We start from the raw sequence: 10,062 nt of genomic DNA, 5'->3' as shown, positions 1-10,062 counted from the left end.
TTTATTTAAGTGTTGCCAGATAATTTTACCATTACCTTTGGCTCTTTCAATTATATTTATAAAAAATTTTGCTTTGGCCTGTCTCAAACTTCTTGTTACTTTATTCCGCATTGAAGTAAATCTCTGTCTATCCAGAGTTAGACCTGTTTTCAGAAACTGCTTTAGTAATTGATCTCTTGTTTTGTTTAGAGCTCAAAGTAATCTATTACCAGTTGATATTTAAGATCCTTTGGACCACAGAGATGGTTGATTTTAACGTGCTCGTGGTGAGAACGTCTGGGAACGGTTTTTGTGAGTCTGTGTTTGGGTTAAATCGTGTATAAAGACGTGGTTTAATGCAGTGATGGGCTGAGGCAGCATGATAATAGAACATGTTACGTACACTCAGGAAGAAGCTGCATGCCTGAGCTGAGCTACGTTACTTCTTCCCACTGCTCTTTGAGCTAGAAGATGGTATTCTCCTTCCTGTATATACGCGCTTGTATATACAGGAAGGAGAATACCATCTTGTGTGTATATGTACGCACATGCTCAAAGTGATCAGTCGGCTCCTCCAGCTGTTTCTCTTCAGGACCACTGATCTTTCCAGCTGTTTTTTTTTTTTTTTTTTTTTTTGCTCTGTCCCAACTTTTTATAGACATGCTGACCTTTTATCTTAAAAAGCTCCAGTCTGAGATTAAACACCTGATACGGTTTGCATCTTTTATAAATACAGGTAAATACATGACCTTCATCATGGATCCTTTACTGTATCCCAACATCATCAAACAAGGCCGGCAGCTGGACTTTGACGAGTTCTCCAACAGGGTGGCATCATTTGCCTTTGGCTATCCACCTGTTACTAGCAAGTTCCCCGGCCTGAAGGAGCAGATCACACGCGGCTTCATTCTCCTCCAAGGGGATAACCTCACGCCCCTGACAGAGAGCATGATGGGTAACCTGATGCTGGTATTTCGTCAGGACTACCTGGACCAGGAGAGCAGCTGGAAGACCGCCTACATGCACAAGTTCTGCAACTCGATCATGTTCGAGGCGACCTTTCTCACCATGTACGGCAAGCCGCCATCCGCCAGCCGCCACAGCGGGATGAGCGTCCTGGAGACGGACTTCATCAAGTTTGACAAGATGTTTCCGCTCCTCGTCGCTCAGATACCCATCTGGCTGCTGGGACGGACTAGGGCGATCCGCGAGAGGCTCATCAACTACTTCCTGCCGCACCAGATGTCTTGCTGGTCACATTCTTCAGAGTTCATCAGGACACGATTCGAGATGTTTGAGCAGTATGACACGCTGAGGGATTTCGACAAAGCAGGTAGATAATTAGCTGCTGTGCAAACATGTTTCTGCTGTCCTACAGCCCAGACCTCGAGTGGCTCATGTGCAGCTGTGGTCGGAGGTTAACATCCACCCATCGTGGGCGTGAACTTGTCTTGGTCATTTCAAGTTTTGAATCACTTCTTTGAACTCTTCTAATAAATGTCCCTCAGCAAATCCCACCTTGACCAAATGCTTTTGGTTTCCATCATCAAGCTTCTACCAAGTTTGGCTCTATATGATGATATTTATTTAATGGTAGAGTTCATCTAAATTGAACTGACTCGGCTTTTAAGCACAGTCCCAAATACTTAACGGGGGAAGCGTAATGTCAGCCTGCTTTATGTGTTTGCAGCTGCTGATGGATTTAGGCCTTTCTTCCCTCCCTGTGCAGTGTACCAGTGCCACTGGCAGCTCAACAGCCCACAATATAGACAATAATTGTTTTTGTGACCTGAGTGTAAATGCTGCGTGGGAGCTTTTTGTGGATGACATTCTGCATCCTGCTGACTTTCAGCTCATCACTTTGCCATCCTGTGGGCGTCTCTGGGGAACACGGTTCCTGCTATTTTCTGGGTCACGTATTACCTGGTGAGTCACCCTGAGGCGCTGCAGTTCGTCCGTCAGGAGCTCGAGGACGTCCTGAGACTCAGCGGGGTGGAATTCAGCAGAGATAAGGATGTGACGCTGACCCCAGCGCACCTGGAGAAACTTCTCTACATGGGTACGTGCACACAGAGATTCTGCATTCGTACACTTAGAGATGTGAACCTGAAGATCATTGACCCGACTTTCTCCACAGAGAGCGCCATCGAGGAGAGCCTCCGCCTGTGCTCAGCCTCCATGAACATCCGGGTGGCTCAGGAGGACTTCAGTCTGCGTCTGGATGCCGAGCGCTCGGCGGCCGTCAGAAAGGGAGACATCATTGCCCTGTACCCTCAGGCTATTCACCTGGACCCCGAGATCTACGAGGACCCACAGGTACGCTGGACCACTTTTCAACTTAAAAGGACTCAGTGCACCTTAATCATTTGTTGTTTTGAACTGATTACATACCTGCCTTAAGGTGAGACTTTAAAAAATCCAAATGACAGCGTGGCATGTCTTTCTTTGCGTTTGTATTCAGAGGGGCTGTTACCCCTGAAGCCTTGAATCCCTGCAGAATCACAGTTCTGGTTTTTGTGTAACTTTAAGGTGTTTTCATCCAGTCATGTGATCAGCTCCAAATTAAGAGGAAAGTCTGGAAACCTTTGAAATCCACACAGACTGATTATCTGCTGTTGGGGGAAATGATGGGTTATTAAAGCAGCACAGGGAACAATACTGCCATCTGTTGGCATTTTAGTCAAACTCCATCCTCCATCCATTTTTCTTCCGCTTTCCAGCTTATCAGCACCTCAGCCTGTCCCAGGAGTGACGGGGTGAAAGGTCATCATTCTGTGGCAGGGCTCCATCTGAGCCCAGGTTTATTAAGTCGGTGGTTTCTTCCTCTCAGGGCTTATAGCCGAAGCTGTAACAGTCATTTGAAGTGAAGGGATGCCACGTTTGACTGTTGTTCGTCACGCTGTCGTTCTTCTCTCTGTGCCGTCAGACGTTCCGGTTCGACCGCTACATGCAGAACGGCCAGAAGAAGACCAACTTCTACAAGCGTGGCCAGAAGCTCAAGCATTACCTCATGCCTTTCGGCTCAGGTGCCAGCAAGTGTCCCGGACGTTTCTTCGCAATCAATGAGATCAAACAGTTCCTGTCCGTGATCCTGCTTTACTTGGACCTGGAGTTGGAGGAGGGCCAGAGCAAAGCCACCTTGGACCTCAGCAGAGCCGGCCTGGGAGTCATGCTACCAGCTGAAGATGTCCGCTTCCGCTACAGGCTGCGGCCTGTCTAACGGGGACCCCCCCAGCAGGTGAGGCTGCTCTGCACGGGCATATCCAACCTGGTGTTCGTAGAATTCTCGATCACGTTCTGCTCAGATTTTTCTAATTTCTGCTTCATTTTCAGTCGTCCTGGTTCCCTGTGAGCGCCGACCTCGCGGCGTGCACTTCTGCGCACAGCCTGGACAGCGAGAGACCAGAAAGAACCAGACGTGCTGCACATGAACGGCTGTGGAGACGCTGGACAGGTTGAAGCTTCCAGCCTGTCGGATTTTTTGCCTTAAAGCTTCGTCAGTTTTAAAAGAAGACCGAAAGTAATTACTACGTATTTTTGCACCGTGGTTATTGTCCTTGTTTTCTGTGCCTCGGTTCTGTTTGCCAGTATGTACCTTTATGTAGCACTGGGGTGTAAATACTGTGTGAGCCAGGAGCTTCAGGTAAACAGTGTTGCATTTGCATGCTTTCATATTAACACTGCAGCTCTCAAAGTTAAAGGAACAGTCCACACTGTGCAGGAAGTCCGGCCGCGGTTAGCTTTGCGTAAACACAAGCGTCCACAGCGTACTTCAGAGTCGGCTGTGAACAGGTTAGATTGAGAATTTCTACAGTGGCGGACGTGGACAAAATGCTGTTAATTTTACTCTCTGCAGTGTTTACATGCTTACACACACAGTTACTGTGCCTCCACAAACAGCACTCTGTTCTGCTTCTATGCCCCGTCTTTGTTTACTCTTTCCCACCCAGGCTTCTAGGCCTCTGATTGGCCAACACGGTTAGGAATATATCGCCACCTGTTGCTTTGGCATGTTCATAGCAGCGTTTTGCTTCATTTTTGCATCTGTGGACGGGTTTTTTTTATTTTATTTTATTTTATTTTTTTAAACGAGAACGGAAAATCTCAGTTTTCAAAAATACGTGTGGACGTAGCCTAAAGCTGTCAGCAGACTGAGAAGGAAACGTGTCAGATCAGGAGGGTCCGACTCCAGGCCTCGAGGGCCGGCGTCCTGCAGGTTTTAGACGTGTCAGCTGATTTAAATGGCTAAATGATGACCTCCTTACATGTCTTGAAGGTCTCCAGAGGCCTGGTGATGAACTAATCATGTGATTCAGGTGTGCTGACCCAGGGTGAGATCTGCAGGACACCGGCCCTCGAGGCCTGGAGTCGGACCCTCCTGTGTTTGTCCCACAGGGTGCAGCGAGTCAGTGCCACCTGCATGTAACGAGGTCAGCCGTTAACGGCACGCTCTTAGTCAGAGCGGTGGCGTGGCCCTCTGAGGAGCGTGTAAAAACAGCCGATGATAACCCTGCACCGGACTTCCTGGACAGTGAGGCTGTTCCTGTAGCGCCACCTAGTGTCAGCACGCTGAGCACGCCAGACTGCAGGTGGAAAACGATGTTTGAGATCTGTGGTGTGAGTGCACAGTGAACCAGCTGACAGATTCAATGTGAAACTGTCCCACCTGTGGATGAACTGTGCGAGGACCTGCAGGGCGCCGTTAAAGGAGCAGTTCACCTCAAAATCAGGTGTGTTGTAGGTCCGACTGCTCTTCCCTCACGGGGATGTGAGGAGATGCACCGACACCGAGCTTTTAACAAGTGTTTCATTCAGGAACTATTTTCTTTGCACTAATTACTCTAAAATGTGTTGATTTGGGGGTGAGCCGTCCCTGTGCTGCAGCCTGTGGACGAGACACTGTGTGCCAGTGTACAGAGGGCCTGATACTCCACAGTAATACCCGTACATGTGTATTTTGATGCATTTCAGGTGCTTTTGGTCTTTTATTATTAAAATAAAATGTAACGTGCTGTGTCGCGTGGTGTTATGTAACCTGAGCAGCACAGACGCCGAGCACGACCAGCTTCTCTCTAAACTCGCGTCTTTCTTTGGCCACGAAGGTCTAAACGGAGCAGACAGATTTAATCAGGGTGATGATTACAGCTCCACTCAGGAAATTCATTTAGCAGTTACGCCCAGTGCCAGGAGACGCACACCATCGAACACTAATGACGCAGTGGTTCCCAAACTGTTTTTACTGGGCCCCCTTTGTTTTACAAGAAAAATGTTTGTCTGTGTAATAATGTTCAACATTGATCTCAATACACTTTTCAAAAAATGCAAAATGTGTTCAAAAACATAAACAGCTGTGGGATCCTGTTTGTCCGTGACAGGGGGAACAAATCGCTGCAGGATCAGCCTGATGTTATTTGTATCCTGCTGTAACTTTACTGTATAAAGAGCAAACATCTCCAACATGTCAGGAGCAGTTAGTCATTATGAGAAGTGTTTGTGAACTAAAGATCAAGAATGTGGGATCCTGTTTGTCCGTGGTTTAAACAGCCCAGCGCTGCTCCTGATGCAGGGAAACCAACCCTGCAGGGAGACCTGCCTCAGCACCTGTGCAGGTGAAGCCAAAGGGCAGATTTGCTTCACCATATTTTCTAGTCTTTGAATGAAGTTGGTTTGGAAACATATTCAGCGATGCTTCATCTCCTGCTTTGCGTTTGCGTGGGCGCCTCATCACAAACCTGTCCATTATGCTAGCAGTGTCCTCCAAGGGTCCCCCACCCCCCACCCCCCACCCCGCTCTGAAGCTCTGGGTTAGGCTAACAGAACAATAATTGTGGTTCTTCTTATGTAAAACTGATTATCTGTGAACAAACAGACTCCACGACAGCTTTTACAACAGCCCTGATCAATGCTCACAGCTGACCTGATTGGCTACCTCCCTGGACTTTTTGGGGGCAATAACAATAATAATAAACATGCACTCATTCTTTTATTTGTTTATCAAGTCATCCTTTTTTGCGCTTACCTTTCTGGCACTTCAAGTTACAGTGTTGTGTTTAGTTGTGCGTAGTGCCGACATGGGACAGTTTGATGTTGTTGCATTGTTGTGCTTGGTGTGACTGTGCAATGACAACAAAGACTTGTATTATGTTAACAGGCTTTGGGGTTTGGTTTAAGCAGCTAACCCAAAGAAAGCTGGCTCTCTGCAGCCCTGAGACCAAAGCTGACAGCAGGTCAGAGCGGCGTCCGCGGCCTCAGCCTTGATGGGAATGTGCTGGCCTGCTTTTGTTGTTTTGACAGAACATTTCCCGCGATGATGTTTGCTGTTTTGTTAAACTGTCCTGCTCGTCCTGGAATGATGTTAAACCTGATCCCCTCGTGTCCGCTCAGACAGACCACATATTTGAGCAAGAGTAAGCAGTGAAGGATCCGCGTGCACGATCCCTGCTTCTGCTCCAGGAAGCAGCTGTACATGTGATTAACATTTATGTTGCTGTAATCGCAGTGATTTGGTTTGGTCACACTCATCTTGTTGGAGATGAAGTGAAGCTTAGGTTGAGATGACTTCAGGACTAGCTGTGGGTCATCGCGGGCTGCTGAACGCGTCCGGATCTGTTCGCACGACGAACACAGTCACTGAATGTTGTCAGGCAGCTTTTTAAATGCACAACAGAATCTAAATCGCCCCGAATCACACACAGATGAACAGTGCTGTCTGTTTCAAAGTTCCTCTCAGCTGCTCCTGTGTCTCGCCACAGCAGACGGAGCCACAGACACCCCCGTCTGTCCAGCCTCGTGACCTCTGACCCACGGTTCACAGGCGCTTCGCCGCAGAGCCGCTAGCCACAGCTGAGAGCTGGATTTCAAGATCCAGATCAAAGAAGCAGCTTCATCTATGACAGAAACGCTGAAGTCGGCCATTTCTTGGCTCCGCCGGGTTAAAATAGATGCTCTGCTCTGTATGAGCCGGTTGCCATGGTGAACGCTCAGAATGGGTCCTAGCAGGAGGCCGAGGACGAAGCTGCAGCTCAGGATTTATTCACTGACTCTGCCTTCAAGCCAGCATGTGCGTTTATTGAGCATTTCCATCAGTTTGCATCGCGCTGGCAGAGGAGGCTGCAGATCAGTTAAGCATAAGTGCCACCGTGCTGACTCGAGGCTGCAGGCGCTCTGCGAACGACGACTCCGGGGGTCGCTCTCCTACGCGAGTTCACTGTTTGGATTAAAGTTACAAGAAAGTATCACCAAACCTGAACTCCCCAACATGAATCTGCCGTTAAAGGTCAACATGGAGTGCTCGACCCGTATGAGGCCAGAGGCCTGTGACCGTTCTGTGCTTCCTGAATTCTGTACATTCAGGTGGGTTTGCTGTGGCTGGTCTCCGGTCAGCCTCTGTGCACGTGTCAATGAAGGAAAACAAGGAAAGCACAGCAAAGAGTCTGAATGACGTCAAAGCTTTCCTCCGTTGGTCTTCTGGTTTTCTGTTTAGAGGAGTTTGTACTCCCAGATCAGGCTGTCAGTCGCAGTTTCTCGCTCCGTGACTTCATGGAATGAAGATGAACCTGATAAACTCCTCCTCCTCTGCAGCCTCTCAGCTTTCTGTGTGCACCAAACTGCACTTTTTCTTCTGCCTGTCTGAAGGTAATCCTCAAATAAAACAAAGACTTCTCTTCGTGACTCGGCACACAACATGTTCATGTTCTGTAATTTCACAACATTTACAGTTCTCGTGAGTTACGAGGAGGCGAGGAGAGGTTGGGTGCTCTGTGATCCAGCCTGCACACCTGACGATACTGTCCTCTGCACTAAACACATACTCGTGAGTACAGGAGGATTATCTTCCCCTTTCATCAACCTGTTCCTACACTGTAAGCATGTAAACACCTGACATAAGATAAGATAAACCTTTATCAGGGAAATTTGCTTGAACATGAAACAAAGTGGACAATACAAAGATAAGAGCAGCAAAAATTAAGAAAAACAATAGAATTGAATGTCAGTTGTGCAATAGTAGCAATACTGTACATAAGAGACGAGAGGCGACCTTTGTGTGTTGGATGTGTGTGTTGTTATCTGCAAATCAGATTCAGGAGAGTTAAAAGAAACTGTTGGATCTGTTTGCAGACCTGCTGGTTTCCCAGCCAAGCATTCGCATTTTTCAGCAAGTGTCATGAAATTCTTGTCATGGCAAGTTGAGGAGAAGGAAGCGGTGCGGAGCGAGGCCGCACACATTCACTCATTATTAAAGTAGAAATCACGTCTTGTTCTGTGTGTCAGATTTCTCAGCACAGCTGTTCCAGGCTCGTGCGTTACACGCTGATCATTTATTATTATTATTATTATTATTATCGACTGAATGCTTCATTTTCAGCTCCTCTACAGTGATCAGATTTCTGTTCTTCTAACAGCAGCTCTGCACTGCACACGCACAAATGTGCAAATATGAGTAAAGCTCCAAGTTGTGATAGGCAGGTTGATCTCAGTGTGTTATAGGAGGCATGGGTGCTGAGTGTATTCACAAAGACGAGCACACTGCGGGCTCCTGAAGGGCCCGATCGCCTGTGATGACCTCGGTCCTCTCCTGGTGATGCAGGTAGCTGCGCTCACTGGGTCTGGAAGAGGAGGGGGGTGGTCTTGTGATGCATGTTGACATCATATTTGGACTGGAATGAAGTTAAACCTGATAGCTTCTTTCTGCTGCCTGCTCTTAAACACAGCAGCTGGTTTCTGTCCGCATATTTCCTGCTGCTGTCGTGTCTTGCAGACGTGCGACGGACTGGCGCGAGTTTGGGTTCGGATCAGAACTCGCCTTTAATCTGCTGAGAAGAAGAGAAACTCTTGGCTGTCTCTCAGAATTAAAATGCCTCAACTGGACAGAGAAAAGTTGTGCTGCTCGATCTGTTTGGATCTGCTGAAGGATCCGGTGACTCTTCCCTGCGGGCACAGCTACTGCATGATCTGCATTAACAACCATTGGGATGGAGAGGATCAAAGGGGGGTTCACTCTTGTCCCCAGTGCAGGAAAACCTTCATACCGAGGCCAGTGCTGGGCAAAAACACCATGTTAGCAGAGTTGGTGGAGGAGCTGAAGAAAACTGAACTCCAAGCTGCTCCTCCTGTTCATCACAACTATGCTGGACCTGGAGATGTGCCCTGTGATTTCTGCACTGGGAGGAAGCAGAGAGCCACCAAGTCCTGTCTACAGTGTCTGGCCTCCTACTGCGACGATCATCTCCAGCCTCACTACGATTCTCAGGCCTTTCAGAGCCACAAACTGGTTGAAGCCTCAGCAAACCTTCAAGAAAAAATCTGCTCTCTCCACAGCAAAGTGAAGGAAGTTTTCTGCCGCAGTGACAAGCAGTGTATCTGCTACCTCTGCTCTATCAGTGAACACAAAGGCCACGACGCCGTGTCACTGGCAGCAGAGCGGGCCGAGAGGCAGAATGAGCTCGATCCATGTCGGCAGAACATCCAGCAGAGAATCCAAGACTTGGAGCAAGATCTGACAGTGCTTCAGAAGCAGGTGGGGGTCATCAACATTTCTGCCGATGAAGCAGCAAGGAATAGCCAGATGGTGTTCAGCCAGCTGGCCCAACTCATCGCGAGACGAAGCTCCGAAGTGCAGCAGCAGATCAGAATCCAGCAGGAAACAGAAACGCGTCGGGTCAAAGAGCTCGAGGAGAAGCTGCAGAACGAGATCGCCGAGTTAAAGAAGAAAGACTGGGAGCTGAAGCAGCTTTCATACACCGAGGACCACCACCGCTTTCTACTCACTTTCTACTCGCTGTCAGCACTCGGCAAATCTACACACACCGGCGTCAACGTCCCTCCTCCGAGCTTTGAGGAGGTGACGGCGGCGGTATCGCAGCTCAAAGACAAACTCCAAGACCTTCTGAGTCAGGGCTGGACCCAAGGAGAGGCGCCGCTGAGACCAGCAGAGCTCGAGGGTTCAGAGAAGCAACCGCATATAGTCCCAGCACCAACATCCTTCATAACAAAAGAAGAAGAAGTCAAATCGGCAGCCTTCCAACACCAACTACGTGTGGTGCCACCACCACCAGCACCGCCATCTTCTGTGACAAAAGAAGA

General features: G+C 48.5%; 2 protein-coding genes across 3 annotated transcripts in view; both read left to right on the top strand.

The window, feature by feature from the left end:
• Nucleotides 1-4,991, top strand: part of LOC102293664 (cytochrome P450 7B1) — a 26,806-nt gene extending 21,815 nt beyond the window's left edge. For both annotated transcript variants that reach the window (XM_014330074.2, XM_042215198.1), the window contains 5 exons: nucleotides 716-1,312; nucleotides 1,832-2,038; nucleotides 2,117-2,295; nucleotides 2,906-3,217; nucleotides 3,313-4,991. In XM_014330074.2, the coding sequence (XP_014185560.1) occupies nucleotides 716-1,312; nucleotides 1,832-2,038; nucleotides 2,117-2,295; nucleotides 2,906-3,199 (1,277 nt within the window). In that variant the 3' untranslated portion in view covers nucleotides 3,200-3,217; nucleotides 3,313-4,991. The remainder of the gene's footprint in view (nucleotides 1-715; nucleotides 1,313-1,831; nucleotides 2,039-2,116; nucleotides 2,296-2,905; nucleotides 3,218-3,312) is intronic.
• A 773-nt stretch (nucleotides 4,992-5,764) lies between these two features.
• Nucleotides 5,765-10,062, top strand: part of LOC102293952 (tripartite motif-containing protein 16-like) — a 5,676-nt gene continuing 1,378 nt past the window's right edge. Inside the window, exons 1-2 of the mRNA XM_042215197.1 lie at nucleotides 5,765-7,792; nucleotides 8,738-10,018. Coding sequence (XP_042071131.1) covers nucleotides 8,834-10,018 — 1,185 coding nt within the window. The 5' untranslated portion in view covers nucleotides 5,765-7,792; nucleotides 8,738-8,833. The remainder of the gene's footprint in view (nucleotides 7,793-8,737; nucleotides 10,019-10,062) is intronic.

This window comes from Haplochromis burtoni, unplaced genomic scaffold (genome assembly GCF_018398535.1).
Source record: "Haplochromis burtoni strain Fernald_Lab_line unplaced genomic scaffold, NCSU_Asbu1 Contig_677, whole genome shotgun sequence".
Taxonomy (NCBI): Eukaryota; Metazoa; Chordata; class Actinopteri; order Cichliformes; family Cichlidae; genus Haplochromis; species Haplochromis burtoni.
The sequence above is the reverse complement of the archived record's forward strand: the minus strand, read 5'-3'. Positions and strand labels throughout refer to the sequence as shown.